The following is a 22,199-nucleotide window of genomic DNA, read 5'->3' as shown; positions in this document are numbered from 1 at the left end:
AGCTATACAAGACACATCCTCTCTAATAGTAGAAAGGACTCTACTAGATGTTACCTAGCTAAATGGAAGAACTTTTCTTCCTGGGCACATCAAAGAGGCATTCTCTGAGAAACTACAGATATTCCTCTCATCTTGGTCTATATTCTTTCTTTGAAGACATCAGGCTGTATTCCAATACCCACCTTCCTTCCCTTCTGCTTCAGATCTTATCTGATTTGCAGTAGAGAAGGAACTGGAGAGGCGGTCAGTCCACTCTGCCCTTTATCCCCTCAGGAAGAGACATGAGGTGAGCCAGGATGCATGCACGAATTAATGAAAACTACTTTCAAATTCTCAGGCTCAGGGTATATTGTGCACATGCATAACCCACAGTGGATTACAGTTAGGGATCACACACTCAAAGAGCCTCCTGTTTTCTTTCTTTCTTTCTCTGGGACATAATTTTACACTGTTGTTGCTTCTAAAGGTCACATCTTTATGGGCTATGTTTTCAGAGATTCTGAGCACTCTCAACTCCCATGAAAGTCAATTGCAGTATCTTAGCACCTCTGAAAGTCAGTCTCTTTGTATGCTCTTCTGTTTTCCTTTTCAGAAAGTTGAGACATTTTTACTTGCTGCTTTGTACTTTGAAAATATAATTTACATGAGCATGTTTCCTGCTTGGGGAGTGTGAGTGATTTAAGTGGATTCCCAGAACACCAAAACTAATAGACCCCAATTGAATTTTTGGTGAATATTTCTTCCTAGAAACTTACATCTTGGACAGGGTCCAAGAAATAATGACTTATTTTTCCACTGAGATTGCAGGCCCATGTTAGGAAAGCAGGAAGTGCATCTGAAGAAGGTGAAGACAATCTAAAAGGGCCCAAAAAGGAGCTGCAAGGAGGGGAGAAGGAAATAGAAAGAGTTTTTTGCTTGCTTTCTGTAGGTTTCATGTAATATATTAAATACACCATAGAGTACTGAGGAAAATCTGGGAGAAATCTGTACACTCTGTTTATTTGGTTCTTTGTCAGTTGGCACTGGAGCTCAGTGTAACTGGCAGTGTGGAAAGTGCCCATTCTTTTCCCTTAATTTACTCGTAGGAGCTGACTGTTTCTGCAACACTGGCAGCTGCAGAAGCCAGATTCCTAACCCCGAGAGAAGCTTTCCAGCAGCTGTATCTATATGTCAGGCTTTCATTTCTAACCATCTATCTAGTCCTGTGTGTAAAGCCGCTGGAAGCATAGACTTTCGTAGTCTTAATTTCCTTTGACATGAGGAACATGATTCTCTTATAAGTCTGTAAGAAGACAAAGGCCAAAAATCTTCACAAACACACATGATCTGTCCTTGAATAGTAAGAATGGAATAACCCATTTGATTCCCTCTTCTATTGCATCAAACCACAAATCAATATATATTGAAGTTACCTAACACACCTTCCTTGAAATATAAACAAATACAAATTTAATTTTTTAAAAGAGGTTTTAAATACTTGCCAAAGAGACACCACCATTTTTGTAGAATTTAGATGTATATTTAAATGTAAATGTAATCCAAACAAACATATATACAAAACAAGGAGCTGAGATAAAAATGCTTCTAAGGAGTATCACCTGCCTTGCAAATACATGTGATTTCTGCTGTGATTATTTCTCTATTACTATCACTTTTCATATGCATACCTATAATAGCTAGTAGAAAGATTAACTGGTACATGTACATACCTATAATGTGATTTGTACATCCTCTATGTTATATGCTCATTTACATGATCAAAACTTACATAATACTATAAGACTCCCCACATACGTATTTACAAATTGCTGTTTTTTAAAAGAATAAACAGAAGATTTTTTCATTTGTGTGCACTGCAGTAAAAGGTGCTTAATTCCACATATAGCATGTTTCATGAATACCCAATTCGATCCTAATAAACCTGTGATGGGGAAGCGATCCTCCAAACACTTATTACAGAGCCTGTTCTTACTACTCAGTAGTCCCATTGACATCAGAAGAAATGTGTATGCATAACTGTAAGTGTTTCAAGGCGTCAGCCCAAAATTTGTCTGATATCACAAGCAGTTTCAACTGCACAGATGCAACATAGGACAACAAAGGAGCTTTTTCTTTTTAAGCAGAAACTAATTTCACAATAACCCTTTAAGTTTTAGTTTTTTAACTATACCAATCATTTGAGCATAACTTTACAGTTCAACCGTTATGTTTCATTTTCAATAAATACAGTGCTGTTGGGTATATTAAACTGAGCATGGTAAAAGGGTTGCTGGATGTTTACATGGAATGTTTGTTCCTAATCTAGAAGACAAGATTTGAAATGTTCAAAAATCCATATGAATAATGCTGTGAAATAACACTGATGTCTAAAAGGCATTATTGGCATAGTGGTTCAGAGAAACTGTAGCACAAGGTAGCAGTTAATCTGAGTTTATGTTAATTCAGAGCCTTTGATGTTTTAATGCTAGATTTGGAGACCAGCCTGTGTTTTACTTTATTCCAGTTTAAGTCTCTCTGCAAAAATCTGTGAGAAGACAGTTCTGAAACGGGTTTTGAAAGAGCTGTGGAAATCAGTCCTGAACAAAATAGAAAAACAAATTGTGCTTCCACCATTGACAGACCAAACCGTAAGTGTCCAAGCCATGATTCACACACATTTAAAACCTATGCAATAATCACCTTACTTAATCAGACATCTGGTAGCAGTTTTTTAAAACATCCTTCCAGAAAATTGCCCCCAAAGAGGAACTTGGTCACTATATGCAGCTTGCTGGGTACTTTTTCAGCAGAAAAGCTGGAGCAGATCTTTAGTAGCTGGTTTGCAAATCCTCGCTATTGGGTGTCCTGCCTGCCCATCCTAGATTGGGGCATTCTCGCAGTGCATTTCATCAAGGTGGGGTGCAATGTAAAAGGCAGGATCGCTTTCATAGAGCATGTTTTTAAATGTTATTTGTGATGGCTTTATTGCCTGTGGTGAAAATTAATAGCCAGATGATGCCTCGCCCTTTGCAGGTGTGCAAGGACAAGAGAGAACACAAGCAACCCGCCACAGTGGGCATTCAATCACTGTACTATTTCAGCACAGATGCTAGCCTTCCTAGGAGGCTAAGGGGTGGGGATGCAGAGTGAGAGCAGGCAGGGTCATGGCCTTGTATGCCCTTCCCCAAAAGCCTCCTGCTATATGACGCCTCATCACCACCCCAAAATGCAGCCACTTCCCAGCCAGTGACTCAATGCCACAGTCTGGCTCTAGATTTGTTAACCAGACATAGAGAGATCCCCTTTGCAGCAGGGGAGGGGTTGCTTTACCAGGATGACAGGAAGCCGGGAACATGGTACAGCTGGAGGAGGTCGTTGTGCTACCCAAGGCAATAGTGAGGGTAGCCTGACATGATCCTCAAATGGGGATGCCATCTAGGGATACTGTACTTACAACACTGGTGTAGGGGGTTTGTCAAATTCTGGATGTACCTTATGAGAAAGCAGTAAAATAATGATCTCAGACTGTTGTGATTTTTTGGGGGTGAGGAGAGGTAGTGTAATATAGAAATATTATTGTTGTTGTTTGGTGTGTGTGTGTGTGTGTGTGTGTGTGTGTGTGTGTGTGTGTGTAGGAGGGTTAATCTTGCATTTAATGAGTCTGCTGTCTTTTGTTACAAGTGGATTATTATATTGTTACAGTGTGTCCAGGGACGATGTTCCTGTATATATTGTTTTGTCATTAAAACGGCTAACAACACAGCAAGGGAGCCAAAAAGTAAGAACTGAAGCAATTGCACTCACAGAGCTGCAGATGACATTTATAATATTTATTCAGTTTCAAATGTAAATTATATCTATTAGAACGCTATACAGCAGGGGCAAGCTCAAATCTCGCACTGATGACATAATTAATCACCACTTTCCAATAGCAACAATTAAAATTTTGTAAACTATTGTGACATACTATAGACAAATCAAAGAAGGGGTTTGTACGTATGCAGTGAAAGTATTATTAAACAAGCCTGCAGTTAAATAATGCTGGACCGAAGAGCAGTCCACATTGTGGGTCTGTCCTAGAGCCACTGACCCTGGAAACATCTCAAGTTGGGCAAATTGACATTTTCTGACAAAACTCTGTTACCTCAGAAAATCCTTGACCATATCTAATCGCAAACTATATGAAGCCAACAAGAGCCTTGTCAATTTCATAGCTGTTTATTGTAACCCTGTAGTCAACTGGGAAACTGACAAAAATCATGTCACCTTGCTATTTGGTTAAGCTCTGGCGAAAGCTTAGAGTGAAAAGACCTGCCCAGTTCAGGCAGAAGCCAGGAAGAGAGGAGGTGGGGTAAAACCTGAGGACCCTCTTCCTCCTCATCTCCCACCCAATTGTCATGAGGCTTTTGGATGGCAGTTTTTAGGGTCCAGTGAGAGTGTGCACCTTCTGCTTTCCAGGAGCCAGATGAGTGTGTGGGCTTCACATTTATCATCTACTAGCCAGAGGGCAAAATGGACAAGGACAGACCTGGATAGAAGTCCAACTTCAGTGTCCTTCTAAACAGCAAGGTTGGATTGGGCTGGGCCCCAGAACCTCACTGGTTTGAAATACCCCTCACACACACCTTTAACATTGCCCCCTGACTAGTAGCTGTCTAGTATATTTTTCAAGCCTTGTTTATCAGGTGCATAATAGAAGCAGAGAGATAAAATAGAACATTTATGATCTGTAGTGGTCAAGGGAGGGGAAAATTAGTTACAAAAGAATACTGGACCAGTTTTTAAATATGATCACAGCACAACAAGTGTGTACAGTGCTTCACCATCTGTTAACTTCCAAATATGTAACTTCTATAAAGTGATACACAATATGATGGATAAGGTGCATAGCCACACGCTGGTTTCATTTTTCGCTAATCTTATTTGTAATTAACCAAATTCAATCAACAATAGGATGCTTCAGGGAAGTTCCTTCCCTTTACATAGACATGAATACCACTTCCCTTACCGGAAGGTACAAGCACAGACACGCTGAAACAGAACTTGTTTTACAATGTGCAAAATTTTTCTCTTACCATTCTGGCTGCTAATAAGCAGTGAGAATTTAAGCTGAGTTTATAGATTTGAAAAGTAAAATGTCATTAGTAGGGATACACAGAAACACAAAGACCAGTTTTGAAAATCGAGATCTTCTGGAAAGAAAGGAACGATTGATGAAAAATTGTTCTATTGTCCCATGTAAGTTGAGCTGATTTCTGTCATTTGTCTTTAATGGAAGCCAGTCATCTAGAACCACTCCTTTTTAAGCTGCCAAAAACCACTGGTAATTACAGTTCTTGGGGTAATTGTGCTGCAACAAATGTTTACAGTGCATTGTAGTAGGATTCCAAGCAGATGGTTGTTTAACATAAAGGGGTAGCATAAGCCGTCTACATCTTGCCAGGATTTGATTATTACAAAATATTGTTTTGTCTGCATATATGCTGTTCAAATATATTTCAACACAATGTTTCTGGTTCAATATAGGGATGCTTGGACTTTATCCAGCCCTCTTTACACAAGTGAATATTTCATAGAAGTCAATAGGAGTTGTGTTTCTCAGGTTTTGCAGGATTGGGACCACTGTACTGTATATTTCCAAATATTTTGCTTTGTCAACTCCATCAAAATATGACTTAATTGGAATTGAAGGTTTTATTTAACTTTTGATCTGCAGAATACTGAAGATAACCAATGTGATAAAGGGCTTTTCTAAAAAAAAAAAAAAAAAAAAAAAAGGGCAGCCATTTAACAATAGTAATGATGTTGAGATAAAAAGCAAAAGCTCTGTAGTAATGTTGAAAATTCTGTATCTTCAGTTTCAATTTTGTTTGTTTATAGGGGCCCCAGATGATATTTAGTGCTGCTAAAGATCTTGGACAATTGTCGAAGCTGAAGGTAACGTAGGTTAAAATGAATCTACATATGTCCAACTGTAAGGAAAGGGTGGATAAATTGTATGCTTACCCTCTTCTCCTCACTCGTGCTTACTGTCATAACAGGCCCATTGAAGTCAATGGGGCAGCTTGTGTGAGTAACTGCTCAGCAAAATAAGTAATGGTTTCACAGTCTGTATCTGAATATGCACTGCACTGATCACTAGTTGCTGTCAGGAAAATATTCCTCCGAGCTCCATATTGCATAAGTGACCAGGTGTAATATGAGTATTTTAAACCTTCTCCTGAAGCATTTAGCATTGGCCTCTGTCAGTGCAGCATTGGCCTGAGGTTACAGGGCTACATGGATCTATTCCAGCATGGCAATTCGTACTGTGTGTTCCTGTGTATCATACCACAGATCTTCATTGTAACTGTCTATTTTATTAACATGAAATTATCCTACTCCGTGGTTTGCTGCAGAATTAGCTTTAATAGAAATTGTGGACCATTACATCTGGCTTCCTCCTGGGACCAGCTTTAGGGAAAATAAAAATAGTACATGACCACTTGTAAATTTGTCCTGCTCATTGTCTACAAAGAATATAATGGTATGTTCTGTGCTTACTTTCTTCTACATTAAAATTCTAGAGCACTCTGTTTCCATAGGCAGTAACTGGTGTTGTGTCTTCATGGTTCATTTCTAGTATTGACAAGCAGCTCTGGTTAATGGGAAAAGGATTGGGTCTCATAAACTTTGGCAGTAAATATAAAAAAATAATTAATTTGTAAACAGTCAGCACAGTTTTGACATCACCATATAAACACTCCTGCAATGTGCACAGAAACATGTGTATGTGTTACCACATACATAATACCGTACTCATATATAACGGTGTACGTAGAAAATAGTGTCACAGCAGTGAACCCTATAGTTTTAGTCTCACTTGTATTTATATTACCCTCTGCACAATATATAATGTACCCAACATTCTTTGCTATTACTCCTGCTCAGGTACAAACAGAACAAAAATTGCCCTGTAGTAGTTATTAAACAGAGGCTGTCACAGCAGCTGCGATGCTGCATCCCAACATAAACATGCAAAGCAATATAAATTGACTTTTTTTTAAAACACAAGGTCAAATTGTGATTCTGCTCCCTGCAAGGATGCACAAGGGGCCAAGGACACAAGACACCCCTTTCCCACCTCTTGTGCTTCTGTGAATATGATTAGGGAGTTCAGTCACTACTCCTTCACAGTGATCCCATGGATACAAGGTGCCTGATACGAGCATCATGGCCCACATACACCTCTATGCTGGCCTCTAAATCTGTCCAACTCAAAGAATATGAGAATGGCCATACTGGGTCAAACCAATGGTCCATCTAGCCCAGTATCCTCCAACAGTGGCTGGTGCCAGATGCTTCAGAGGGAATGAACAGAACAGGGTAATTATAGAGTGATTCGTCTCCTGTTCTCCAGTCCCAGCTTCTGGTAGTCAGAAGTTTAGGGACACCCACATCTTAGGATTGCATCCCTGACCATCTTGGCTAATAGCTATTCATGGAACCTATTCTCCATGAATTTATCTAATTCTTTTTTGAACCCAGTTATAGTTTTGGCCTTCATACCATCTCCTGGCAACAAGTTCCACATGTTGACTGTGTGTTGTGTGAAAAAGCACTTTCTTTGTTTTAAACCTGCTGCCTAATAATTTCGTTGAGTTTGAGTGTTATGAGAAGGAGTAAATAACACTTCCTTATTCACTTTCTCCACCCTATTCATGATTTTATAGACCTCTATCATAGCCCCCCTTACTTGTCTTTTTTTTTTTTAAGCTGAACAGTCCCAGTCTTTTTAATCACTCCTTCATATGGAAGCTGTTCCATACCCCTAATCATTTTTGTTGCTCTTCTCTGTACTTTTTCCAATTCTAATGTATCTTTTTTTGAGACGGGAGTGACCAGAGTTCCACACAGCATTCAAGATGTGGGCATACCATCCATGGATTTATATAGTGGTACTACAATATTTTCTGTCAGCTTTTTTGACTGCCGCTACATATTGAGCAGCTGTTTACAGAGGGCTGTCCACAATGATTCCAAGCTCTCTTTCTTGAGTGATAACAGCTAGTTTAGACCCCATCATTTTCTTTGTATAGTTGGGATTATGTTTTCCAATGTGCAGCATTTTGCATTTATCACCATTGAATTTCATCTGCCATTTTGTTGCCCAGTGACCCAGTTTTTTGAGATCTCTTTGTAACTCTTCACAGGCAGATTTGGACTTAACTATGTTGATTAATTTTGTATCAGCTGCAAACTTTGCCATGTCACTGTTTCCCCCTTTTCCAGATCATTTATGAATATGTTGAACAGAAGTGGTCCCAGTACAGACCCTCGGGGTACCTGCCGCACTGTGTGCTGCCTGGCTGCAGCACTGTCCCTCTTCACCCCCATAGTACTTCTTGGGGGACAAAGGGACTGAGTGACTCATGAGTAGAGCTGGTCGAAACTCTGAATTTCCTTTTTGTGGGAAAATTTTGATAATTGTTTTTGTTCTGATTGTAAATGAAAACAAATATTTTCAAAATTTCCTGTAAAATGGAAATTCTGAAAAATGTAAGTTTTTTGGAAAATTCTAATTTTAAATTTTATTTTATAGGGTTTTTCATTTTTATATGTTTTAATGTTTATGTTATTTCATGATCTGTCAGCAGGAGCAGTGCATAATAGTTGATGTTCTATTATTACTGTATTTTAAAAATGACTAAGGGCAGCTGCCACTTTAGTACTGATTGAAACATCTTTTTTAGATCAAAGTGTCTCCTGTTGTGTTGCAATGAAACAGTTTGACGCTGTGATTTTAAAAATAAAATTAGTCTATTTCAACTATATTGTTATATTATGGCATGTCAGTAAAAGTAGTGCATATTATGATTACTGACATGTCATAAACAATATAATTTAAAAAAGAAAAAAGATCAAATTCAAAATTTAATTGAGAATCTAAAACTAAATTTCAAAATTTTCTGAAATAGATTTTTTTCTTATGGGAATTTTGTCAAAATTGACATCGTTTTATTAAATATTTCAGTTTTGACAATAATGGCATTTTTCATTAAAAAAAATTCAACCAGTTCTAGCAGTGAACACTTTCAAAGGGATTTGTGTCCCTAAGTCATTTTGGCTAGTTGGGGAAATCCCAGTCAAAAGACATAACCTAGCCCTTACTGTACTGCCACAGATTCCATCCATGAGCACAAATCAGTGTGTTACATTAGCAAATTACCCTACCATACCTAAAAACTTTGGCTAGACTCTTCATTTTTTACATGATTTTACATTTGTTTTATTGATGTTCTCCAGCTCTGTACCAACTTGCCATGGTATGGTATCATTCTTGGGCACAGAAACAGTCTCTTATCAGAGAAGTTAAAGCAGAGATAAAAGAACAGAAATGTAGCACTGAACCCATTCTTTGTATTCTCAATATGCAGGTAAATCTTCCTCTTCCAGAGGAATTCAGTGTAAAATTATTGATTCTTTACACATTCAGCTGCCTCCAGGAATAGTATGTGTAAAATGACAATGAGCTCTTACAGCCAGGCCAGCTGCAGTACAAATAAAACATCTTTCTATGTGGGATAAAGTAAAAGAGCAGACTTTTGCCAATGGTTTCCAAAAGGTTGATTGTTTTTCCTCTCTACACCAGTTTTGAACAGCTTAAGAAAGAAGCAGTTTTCTGTTACTCAACTGTGTAGAACATGAAATGCTAACATGAAAAAAAAGCTTCTGAGTTTGGTTTTTATGCCTGTCAGTTTCCAGCCAATACCAATACTGGCATTTGAGTTTTGAAGAAATGTGGCAATTTGTGTTTCTTTGAATAACAGCCCAATCTGATACAGCAATTAAAATACAGCCTAAGTATATAATGAGCTGTTGATTTCACAAAATATTTTTCAGGAATACAAACCCCTTTTTTCCTTTATTTATCTAACTTTCCTTCCAATCAGACTTTTGTTTATGTTTGAGCTTCTGCCAAACACCAATTAACAGTCAAATTTCATTAGTGAAACATGCAATTTTAATGGCATCCACAAGTATTCATCACAATTTATAATGTTTAATCAATTTTCTTTACAGAACAGAGAAACAACTTGTCTTTTCAAAATAATTGGAAAACACTTTACAGATACCCTAGCATTAAATTTCAGTTTTTCTTTTCAATTCTCATTTTCAACAAACAATGGAATGGCTTTGGGCTGTAGTTTATTTTAAAAGAAAGAGTCGAAGGGTGAGTGCATCCTTGCCAAATGTAGATGTTTTTTAAAAAGGCAAGAGAAGCAGCAAGACCTTATAACAGCTGCAATATTAACATGTTTTTCAGGACCACGTCACTCGAGAGGAAACTAGAAGTTTGACATTGAGGCAATGTGCAATAATGGAGGTAGCACTAGCTACAATTAAGGTACAGCTGTATATGTCCTGTATGCATATATTGTGTGTCTGAATGAGCAAATATATGATTGAAGTGTTTGCAGTATGAGCTAGATTCGAGCTGGCTCTGTGTGGGTTTACAGTGGTCTGGCGTAAATGTACAAGGGTCATAAAGATCTTTGCCCTTCTGTCACAATGTGTTTGGGGAGCACAGACATCATGCAAGGTGGTGCTAGGCTCCCTAAGGTGGGCTGAACACAAAGCTATGGTCCCCAGGTCCCTCTCCCCTCTCCGAGGAGGTGGCCAACTGTAGGCAGAGAATGCACTGCATCCATTCAAGCGGTAGCCAAGGTTTAGCTCTTTATTATCCTCCCCTGGTGGCCTAGAGTTAGTCTGGCTGAGTCAAATAGGTTGAGCTCTCCCTGTGCTGTAGCATGGCCCATCTATCTTCCTCAAAGCCAGGTTGGACCTCACAGGCACAGTCTACCCACAGTCCTGCAAACATAGATGAGAAAGGAAAACATTTCACAGCCTGTTCGAAGTCAAGGCATTTTTCTGTTGTACAACGTACTATTTTATCCACAAATGTCCAATTAAATTTGTCTCTCTACTTTTGTATTCACCCTCTAATTAACTGCCACCTGTACATAATTGGATTTCTTTCAAGGATGCCTTTTAATTATTCTATACAGTGGCCCCTTTTCAGTGAAACCAATCACATCTGTCAGGCAGCTGTTAAGAACACAACTGAATCAATTAATTTTGTGCGTGTCCACAATCTACAAGATAATTACTTTAGAAAAATCTGACTGTTACAGTAAATGCTTTACAAGTGGAGTTTTTTAGGGTAACCAAAATATTGTGCACAAAAAAGCTATTTTTCCTGTAGAAAGATTCTATCCAATCCCTTCATTTTAGCTATCACAATATTAACAGAAGTAGAAATTATTTCATTGGTATACCATTTTAGTATACCTTCCAGAAGAGGGTCTCAGAATGCTTTACAAACATTAAAGACCCCCCTGCCCAAGTAGAAACTAGTATTGTTATCCAGGGGTGAAAGTAACATTAAGCACTTACCGGTACGGGGACCCAGCTCTGGGCCCCCGGAAGGGGCGGGGCCTCGGGCAGAAGGGGTGGGGCTGGGGTCAGCCTCCCCCAGCCAGCCCATCCATGCTGCTTGGCCCGTGCAGCCTTGGGCTGCAACGGTGATTTAAAGGGCCCAGGGCTCCAGCCGCTGCCACCGTAGCAGCAGCAGCGGCCGGGAGCCCCGGGGCAGCTGCCCCTTCCCTCTCCCCCGTCGGCGGCCCGGGGAGGGGGGGCAAAAGGGGCAATGATGTTAAAGCGCTGCCGCGGAGGCGCTTTAACATCGGCTGAGTACGGGCTGGTACCGGCGGCCACTTCTTATCGGTACGCCATACCGGCCCGTACCAGCTTACTTTCACCCCTGTTGTTATCTTTATTTTACAAACAGGTAAATATTAGTGTAACTGAGTTAACTGCTGGATTAAAATGTGGTTGTGGTCAGAAAAGAGACTATTCTATGTAAAATGGCAGTGTATTTCTCAACAGCTCTGACCTCTATGTGAATATTTGCTGACTTGCATCACAAAAATCTTGTTGGCCAAGCAAAGCAAGGCCTTACACTCAACTTGATGGTATTTCTGTCTGTCTGTATCAGGAGTCAGCAACCTTTGGCACACGGCTCGCCAGGGTAAGCACCCTGACAGGCCGGGCCAGTTTGTTTACCTGCCGTGTCCGCAGGTTCGGCCAATCGCAGCTCCCACTGGCTGCAGTTCACCGTCCCAGGCCAATGGGGACAGCGGAAAGCGGTGGCCAGCACATCCCTCAGCCCGCGCCGCTTCCCGCCACCCCCATTGTCCTGGAGCGGCGAACCGTGGCCAGTGGGAGCCGCAATCGGCCGAACCCGCAGACGTGGCAGGTAAACAAACCGGCCCAGCCCGCCAGGGTGCTTACCCTGGCGAGCCGCATGCCAAAGGTTGCCGACCCCTGGTCTGCCCTTCTGGTCTGCCCACAAATATAATGTGATCATGTTTGAATGCCATATCCAGTCAATTTGAACGTTAAGGAAATGTTCTAGGTATCAAGGTGCCGAACCCTATTGATTTTTGTGAACATCAGAAAAATAGAAGGTATAAATGGAGGACACAAAGAGCTCTGGCATCTGGTTAACAGCTCCAGCAGCTTTAGCTACCTCTGCATCTGTCAGTAGATCAAAAAAAGTTGATGAAAGCTATTAATACCTTCCAACATAACAATACCCCCATCTCAGGTCTGCCTATCATCCTAATACAGTTTTAAATTATGGCACTGAATGACTCCCAGATAGAAAGAAATGAAATAAAAATGGTTAGGGGAACAGATGGAAGCCCCCCGGTCTGGGAGACAATGGTAAGCAGGGAAGAGAACAGTGGGGAGAAACAGAGCCCCGGCACGTGGTAGAGGGGGCACACAGCTACCCTGGCATGGGTGAGAGGATTGCAGGGAGTCTGTGAAATAGCGGCGGGTAGGAAGGTGATGCAGAGGGAATGGAGGAATACATGGTGCCTCTAGTGTGTGCAATGAGCTCAGCCTACAGAAGCAATGAAGTGTGTGACCCCCTAGTATTACTCTTCCTTCTGTTACCCTCCCAGAGCTAACACAGCTATAAGGCAGTGAACCTGTTTGTGTTCTTGCCCTTGTATCACTGGCATAATTATTAACTAAGTGATCACTCCAGAATCTTGATTATTGAAGATGTCAGAGTCCAGAAGAAGCCAGCTTGACTTTTCATTTGAGTTTTCAGAGTTGGCAGTTAGAGAAAACATCTTGTAAATTAAGCACATTTGATCTGAGAGTGACTGAGACACAATAATCTTTGAACCCCATGATGCCACTTTTCAAGTCAATTCAGAGTACAGCTGCAGTTTAATTATTCTCTACTGCGGACGCGGCAGGTAAACAAACCGTCCTGGCCCGCCAGGGGCTTTCCCTACACAAGCGGCATCCCAAGTTTGGGAAACACTGCTCTACTGCATGAAAATTAATTGTTCGATTCCAATTTTTAAAAAGAGAATCTAGATAACTTACCAATGCCCTAAGTGATCTTCCACATTCATATCCAATACTCTTGACTCTGCTAACTTGATTTTTAGAGGGTTGTATATTATTACAGACTCGCCAATGATCTGACCAGAAGATAATCAGGTTCTTGTCCTGAAATCAGGCACTGCACAAGACAGAAGTAAGGCTGCCTTTAAGGACCCCTTCACAAGCACTGGTGTAGGGAGTGTGCCTGGGGGTAAGAGGGAACAGCATGATATGGAGATTCTTGGTGGCTCTGAACAGGAAGGCAGCCCTAACTTAGACAGGCCCTGGGTCCAGTCTAAACTACACCAGCCCTGTGAACAGCCAAAGATTGGGAGGGCACAAAGCTGCCTTAAAGCCACCTTTCCACCTGGGCTGCGAATACTAAGAGGCACAACACAGAATCTTATCCATTGTATCATTCTCTTGTGTGTCTTTAACCAAGCCCAGTATTCAGATATTATTAGATATAAAGTGGGACAACGTGAAAAGTCCCTTCTCTTGTGAGAAAATTTAAATGACAGTAAAGCACTTAAATGCAGCTGAATCCCTAGGGGAGGATGGTTTGAGAGCTGTTAGCCTTGATAGTGAAGTTTGTTTTCTTAGAAGCTGAGAAAAGGCGGCACAGCTCATCTCAACAGAGCTGTGATTTGATTTTCTTAGTGGTCTAGGAATGTACTAGCATGTCTGAACTATCAACCATACCCTACATCACTTTTAAATGCAGAAGTAAATAGCTGTACCACGATCTTAGCGCAGAGATGACATTAGCCACTTTTATACAATCCTCCGAGGTAGGTTTGTGAAAGGAAGGAAGTCACTGGAAACATTCGGACTTTATTATATATAGCACAGAGCACTCATGACTCACACCTCCCTATTGTCACCATGGGCCAGATTCTCAATGGTGCAGGTTGTCAAGCTCCACTGAAGTCCATTTACACCAGCTGAGACTTTGCCCCTAAATCTCTGGATGCAGAGAAGACCTGTAGGAGGATGGACTGGCTATATCTATTTTATATACTAAATGGTTTAACGAAGAAGAGATATTGAGGACCAGTGTATTCGTCTTGTTTAACAAAGTAACATCTCACCTCTTTGCACATGGAAGAGGTGCCAGACAATGCTGCCCATTGTCATCTATATTGTTTATAATGGATTTGGAACCTCTTGTGGAAGCAATCACAAAATATTTGGAGTGTTCTAGCATTGTAGCAAGAGGAGTACTACAAAAGGCTGTGGGGATAATATCATTTTAATGCTAAGTAACCCAGTGGTACCCTTAGCTCACTTGATGAAAGTCATTAATGACATTTCAAAGATCCTGGGACCTATAATAAATTGGCAGAACCTGTGAAGTTCTTCCCCTTGTATGAATTCTGCCCCAATGTCCTGCTAATTCAATGGAACTTGCAGTAACTATCAAAAGTTAAGAAGTATTAATCCAGTATTCATTTGCAAGCTTATTTCATAAACTGGAGTAAAATAATGGTCTTGTTGCATGATCATTTGTCAGATGTTACTGAACTAGCATGGCACCATAAGTTACCCACTGAGTCAAAACTGTATTTGCGACATGATTTTTCTCAGTCAACAGAATCACAAAGTCTTTTCCAAAATGGAATGCAATTGCCCCAGGGTTGTGCCAAGAGATTTGTCATTAGAAGACAGAAAAGCTCCTGTGTCCCACTTTTAAACATAACATGGCAGAAATTGCTTAATGAAGACACCTAATTTATAAGATGAATGACAAAAATGAAGAATTTCAGGTGACATGGGGGAATATATACCTTATAGAAAGGCAAACAAGTGCAAGTGAGAGGAACATGAGATTGCTGATGCAATTTTGGGGGAGGAGAGGGTGTTAGCATAGAAGACCTTGGCTTTCATTGTTTTTTTCCTGTTTGCCTATGTTTGTTGGGTTTTGTTGATATTGTCATGTGTGGATTTATATAACTTTAAAACCAATATGGGTATTTTTTATACAGACCATTCCCACACTCCCATTTGTTATTGATTCTTTTTAGAGCTAAAAAATGAATTCACCAAACCACCTGCAATTATCATTTAATATATTATATTTGTGTTAACACTTGGAAGAACATCACACTGAAAAATGACCATTCATCTTAAATATAGCATATTATCACTCGCCATATAGTGTATTGTCTGTAGCAACCTTGACAGATATGTTTAGTATTAGGAAAAATGGCTCTCCTGGCTCAATTAAACTGTATAGTTCTTTATTATTCATATTTATGCCTTCCTCACACAGAATGAGAATCAGGTTTGCATTCCAGACACTTATGTTATGGAAATAAAGATGGGCTTGATTTCCAGATGTTAATGCCAGCCAGGGGAAATGCTTTGCTGGACATACAGCTTGTGGTTTATATGAGCCAGTGAAGCCCTGTTCATCCCTAGCAGAGACTGATGGCCAGCTCCAGATTGTTTTAGCACCATATCATTTACTGTCTCTAAAAATAATGTAGCATAGAGAGAAACATTTTTAAAAGCCTACCTTCGGAATATTATAAGAAAATCAGTTTCAATAAGCCATTGGAACCAGGTTGGAAAATCTATTCACTGCTAAACCTTATTCTGCTCTAGCTTTTGGTCCTCCCAAGCAACATAAAAAATGTAGGCAATCTACAACACTATCAGACATGATTTATTCATGTTTGGGGGCGCGGGGGTGTTGAGGGCATTTAGTGAAGATCATAGATTCATAGATTCATAGATTCTAGGACTGGAAGGGACCTCGAGAGGTCATCGAGTCCAGTCCCCTGCCCGCATGGCAGGACCAAATACTGTCTAGACCATCCCTGATAGACATTTATCTAACCTACTCTTAAATATCTCCAGAGATGGAGATTCCACAGCCTCCCTAGGCAATTTATTCCAGTGTTTAACCACCCTGACAGTTAGGAACTTTTTCCTAATGTCCAACCTAGACCTCCCTTGCTGCAGTTTAAGCCCATTGCTTCTTGTTCTATCCTTAGAGGCTAAGGTGAACAAGTTTTCTCCCTCTTTCTTATGACACCCTTTTAGATACCTGAAAACTGCTATCATGTCCCCTCTCAGTCTTCTCTTTTCCAAACTAAACAAACCCAATTCTTTCAGTCTTCCTTCATAGGTCATGTTCTCAAGACCTTTAATCATTCTTGTTGCTCTTCTCTGGACCCTTTCCAATTTCTCCACATCTTTCTTGAAATGCGGTGCCCAAAACTGGACACAATACTCCAGCTGAGGCCTAACCAGAGCAGAGTAGAGCAGAAGAATGACTTCTCATGTCTTGCTCACAACACACCTGTTAATACATCCCAGAATCATGTTTGCTTTTTTTGCAACAGCATCACACTGTTGACTCATATTTAGCTTGTGGTCCACTATAACCCCTAGATCCCTTTCTGCCGTACTCCTTCCTAGACAGTCTCTTCCCATTCTGTATGTGTGAAACTGATTTTTTCTTCCTAAGTGGAGCACTTTGCATTTGTCTTTGTTAAACTTCATCCTGTTTAACTCAGACCATTTCTCCAATTTGTCCAGATCATTTTGAATTATGACCCTGTCCTCCAACGCAGTTGCAATCCCTCCCAGTTTGGTATCATCCGCAAACGTAATAAGCGTACTTTCTATGCCAATATCTAAGTCGTCAATGAAGATATTGAACAGAGCCGGTCCCAAAACAGACCCCTGCGGAACCCCACTCATTATGCCTTTCTAGCAGGATTGGGAACCATTAATAACAACTCTCTGAGTACGGTTATCCAGCCAGTTATGCACCCACCTTATAGTAGCCCCATCTAAATTGTATTTGCCTAGTTTGTCGATAAGAATATCATGCGAGACCGTATCAAATGCCTTACTAAAGTCTAGGTATACCACATCCACAGCTTCTCCCTTATCCACAAGACTCGTTATCCTATCGAAGAAAGCTATCAGATTGGTTTGACATGATTTGTTCTTTACAAATCCATGCTGGCTGTTCCCTATCACCTTACCACCTTCCAAGTGTTTGCAGATGATTTCCTTAATTCCTTGCTCCATTATCTTCCCTGGCACAGAAGTTAAACTATCTGGTCTGTAGTTTCCTGGGTTGTTTTTATTTCCCTTTTTATAGATGGGCACTATATTTGCCCTTTTCCAGTCTTCTGGAATCTCTCCCTTCTCCCATGATTTTCCAAAGATAATAGCTAGAGGCTGAGATACCTCCTCTGTTAGCTCCTTGAGTATTCTAGGATGCATTTCATCAGGCCCTGGTGACTTGCAGGCATCTAACTTTTCTAAGTGATTTTTAACTTGTTCTTTTTTTATTTTATCTGCTAAACCTACCCCCTTCCCATTAGCATTCACTATGTTAGGCATTCCTTCAGACTTCTCGGTGAAGACCGAAACAAAGAAGTCATTAAGCATCTCTGCCATTTCCAAGTTTCCTGTTACTGTTTCTCCCTCTTCACTAAGCAGTGGGCCTACCCTGTCTTTGGTCTTCCTCTTGCTTCTGATGTATTGATAAAAAGTCTTCTTGTTTCCCTTTATTCCCGTAGCTAGTTTGAGCTCATTTTGTGCCTTTGCTTTTCTAATCTTGCCCCTGCATTCCTGTGTTGTTTGCCTATATTCATCCTTTGTAATCTGTCCTAGTTTCCATTTTTTATATGACTCCTTTTTATTTTTTAGATCATGCAAGATCTCGTGGTTAAGCCAAGGTGGTCTTTTGCCACATTTTCTATCTTTCCTAACCAGCGGAATAGCTTGCTTTTGGGCCCTAATAGTGTCCCTTTGAAAAACTGCCAACTCTCCTCAGTTGTTTTTCCCCTCAGACTTGATTCCCATGGGACCTTACCTATCAGCTCTCTGAGCATACCAAAATCCGCCTTCCTGAAATCCATTGTCTCTATTTTGCTGTTCTCCTTCTACCCTTCTTTAGAATTGCAAACTCTATGATTTCATGATCACTTTCACCCAAGCTGCCTTCTACTTTCAAATTCTCAACGAGTTCCTCCCTATTTGTTAAAATCAAGTCTAGAACAGCTTCCCCCCTAGTAGCTTTTTCAACCTTCTGAAATAAAAAGTTGTCTGCAATGCAGTCCAAGAATTTGTTGGATAGTCTGTGCCCCGCTGTGTTATTTTCCCAACATATATCCGGATAGTTGAAGTCTCCCATCACCACCAAATCTTGGGCTTTGGATGATTTTGTTAGTTGTTTAAAAAAAGCCTCATCCACCTCTTCCACCTGGTTAGGTGGCCTGTAGTAGACTCCTAGCATGACATCACCCTTGTTTTTTACCCCTTTTAGCCTAACCCAGAGACTCTCAACACTTCCATCTCCTATGTCCATCTCTACCTCAGTCCAAGTGTGTACATTTTTAATATATAAGGCAACACCTCCTCCCTTTTTCCCCTGTCTATCCTTCCTGAGCAAGCTGTTTCCATCCACACCAACATTCCAATCATGTGTATTATCCCACCAAGTTTCAGTGATGCCAACAATGTCATAGTTGTATTTATTTATTAGCACTTCCAGTTCTTCCTGCTTATTACCCATACTTCTCGCATTTGTATATAGGCATCTAAGATACTGGTTTGATCTTTCCTCCCAGTTTTGTCCTGACCCTCCTTTCTCTCTGCCAATATAGCCCACACTCCCTCTCGTTTCTGACCCATCTCCCAGGTTTCCATGTTCCCCACTTACCTGCGGGCTTTGCTCACCTGTTTAATCAGAATGTACTCTGGATTCTATGTCAGTATGAAACTTCACTTCATAGGCTAGTTCAAATCAACTTTGTCTCCTATAAAAATGGAAAGCCAAACAGCAACTGCAATTTAGGAGTTTAGATCCTAGAATAGGACTTCTGTAAAGTCTGCAGCAGGTAAAAAATAACTGCTGTACCTCCCAAAGCCAGGAAACAGTTCTGGGAGTCAAAGTCTAAGTTATTGTCTCAGTTCTGCCCCTGGCTTGTTGTGTGAGCTAGGACAAATCTTGTAACCTCTCACTGCCACAGTTTCTGCCTCTGTAAAGCAGGTTTTTTACACTTTACACATGGGTGCTGTGAGGCTTCATTAGTTGAGAGACTAGTTCTTTTGTTGTGATAGGATAGCTTTGTGCTACTCCAGTGCAACAAAGCTGCCCTAAAGTTAGCATAGCCAGCCCTTGGAGGATTGGCCCTGCATAAGGGGATCCTCAGAGGGAGTCTAACCATTGTTGTGGCCCCCTACACCAAACTGCTTCCTGCAGCTGAGGTAAGAGGTGGCCAGGAAAGCCATCTGTACTGGAATTGCTTTCCAAAGGGATGAACCATTTTAAGTGCAACAACTGTATATCTATTTCCCAACACATCTTCTATCTAAAACCTTTTTATAAATGATTGTCTCCAGTGCTACCTTCATCATCCCTTTTCTATTATGTTCTTTTCCTCCCATGACTCAGTTTTCCCAAGTTTTGTTCTCCTTCTCCTTCCCACCACACCCCAAATAACTTTTCTCTAACTGCAGTTTTACAACAGATCTCTTTTCCTGTATGTGTATTTCCATTCCAGTACCCTGTGAATTGTTTTTTATAATGTCTCTTGTAGCCCTCTTCTTGCTCACTCCCCTTTCTGTGATTAATATACTTTGTGAAAGGGAAAATTGGTGATTTTTCTTGTAAAAGTCTAGGAAAAGAGATGTCCCATATATTGGCTACTTTGTTACATTTTGCTGCACCTCTGCTTTCTAAATGCAAACCTAGCATTTACAGGCAAAAATGCACGTTCAGAATCACAGGCCTGGGCTAGGGTTCTTTCTAGGAATGCTTTTGTTTGCTTTTTACTTAAACTAAGTCTCAGTGCCGTGCTTTAGCAACTAGGATAAGAAGAGTGGGTGATTTTGGTATGAAGAAATATCATTAGCAATTTTTAGGGCTCATTGATAAGTTGATTAAAAGGTGTAATGGAAACATACATACACTTTAAAACATCCCAGACAAGGGAAGTTGAGAAGTGTGCCACTAAGGGCTGGTCTATACTTAGCCGCTAGTTCGGCGGCTGGAAATCGAACTTCCGGGTTCGATTTATCGTGTCTGGTCTGGACGCGATAAATCGAACCAGGAAGTGCTCGCCGTTGACTGCGGTACTCCAGCTCAACGAGAGGAATACCGCGGAGTCGACGGGGGAGCCTGCCTGCCGCGTGTGGACCACGTCTGAACCGCGGTAAGTTCGAAGTAAGGTATGTCGACTTCAGCTACGTTATTCACGTAGCTGAAGTTGCGTACCTTACTTCGACTTGGGGGGTTAGTGTAGACCAGGCCTAACTAATTCATTGGGAATTCACATGATTACACACTTCCATTGAATTCTTGAGAAAATTAGGGTAATGGAGGCAGCATTACTCCATTGCTGCTGGGTACAGCATGGGTGTACAGCTGTTAGTGAAATGCGTGGTGCCTGTTGACTTTTAAAGCAGATTCATAAGGTAGACAGTACCACACTATTCCATGAAACAAACTACAAGGAAATCAGGCCTGTTATTCCCAGAGACCATCTGTGAGAATTGCCAGCCAGGGCCCCTGGCCACTCCACTCTTCTGTTTACCCCCACATTCATCATGGAATGATACATGTAGCTCCAGCTGTGTCCTTTCATGCTGATTCTTTGAACATGGCCAAGTACAAGCAAGCTCTGCTTTTTGATCTCAGCAAGAAAATTTTCTGAGTAATTGCCAAACTTCACCTGCAACACTAACTTGAAACTACTGCCCTGTTGTAAAAAGGAGCTTAAATGATCAAAGCACATATAAAGCAACTTTTCCATTGACCTTAAGCCTCAGCAGATGTGTGGATGAAGTGGTAGCCAACATGCTGCTGTTTGCATATCTATTTTGCCACAGATAGTTACTACAGATTTTGCTGAGCCATATAAACTAGAACACAGCAATGGGTTGTATCCCTCAACCAACACTACTGCCCGGGTGGCGAGAGGATGTATTCTCTGTTGGTTAACTCTAGATCTATATCCAAGAGGGCACATGTTGTCTCAAGCTGCCTTCAAGTAGCCCCAATATCCTCCTAAACACTCATTTCTTCTTTGTTTTCCTTCTAATTAACTGTTGCATGAGAGATAATTATCTATGTGGACCTTGATTCCTAGAACTTGAAGGAATGCAAAAAGCTTCTGCAAATTGGTGTTGACATTGTACAGCATTTACATCTCTTCTCCATGGATGATGTTGGAAACCACCCTAAGTCTAACTTTCCTTTACTCTGCAAATCATTGTCCTGGGTTACACTTAGGAGACAGCTCCTTGTTTGGTGGCCTTCTTCACCTCTAGAAAAGTGGTTCTCAACCAGGGGGTTTTCCAGGGGGTACATTAACTCAGCTAGGTATTTGCCTAGTTTTACAAGAGGCTCCATAAGCACTGGTGAAGTCAGTACAAACTAAAATTTCATACAATGGCTTGTTTATACCACTCTATATACTGAAATATTTATATTCCAATTGATTAATTTTATTATATGGTATAAATAAGAAAGTAAGCAATATTTCAGTAATACTGTGCTGCGACACTCTTGTATTTTTGTCTGATTTTGTAAGCAAGTAGTTTTTAAGTGAGATTAAACTTGGGGTATGCAAAACAAATCAGACTCCTGAAAGGGGTACAGTAATATGTACAGGTTGAAAGCCACTGCTCTAGAACATCCGCCCATCCCGATCTTTGTGAAGCTATCAGAAGAACCCTTGGGGATGAGAATGATTAGTAGAGGTATCACAGAGGGCCTTCAGTATTGGTGATATGTGCAAGGA

At 40.7% G+C, this 22,199-nt stretch overlaps 1 protein-coding gene across 2 annotated transcripts in view; it reads left to right on the top strand.

The window, feature by feature from the left end:
• UNC13C (unc-13 homolog C) overlaps positions 1-22,199 on the top strand; it is a 404,743-nt gene that overhangs the window by 347,982 nt on the left and 34,562 nt on the right. For both annotated transcript variants that reach the window (XM_024198093.1, XM_024198092.1), the window contains 3 exons: positions 2,504-2,627; positions 5,860-5,916; positions 10,286-10,366. In XM_024198093.1, the coding sequence (XP_024053861.1) occupies positions 2,504-2,627; positions 5,860-5,916; positions 10,286-10,366 (262 nt within the window). The remainder of the gene's footprint in view (positions 1-2,503; positions 2,628-5,859; positions 5,917-10,285; positions 10,367-22,199) is intronic.

The sequence above is a fragment of the Terrapene carolina genome, unplaced genomic scaffold (genome assembly GCF_002925995.2).
Source record: "Terrapene carolina triunguis isolate 2854851 unplaced genomic scaffold, T_m_triunguis-2.0 Scaffold67, whole genome shotgun sequence".
NCBI lineage: Eukaryota > Metazoa > Chordata > Testudines > Emydidae > Terrapene > Terrapene triunguis.
The sequence above is the reverse complement of the archived record's forward strand: the minus strand, read 5'-3'. Positions and strand labels throughout refer to the sequence as shown.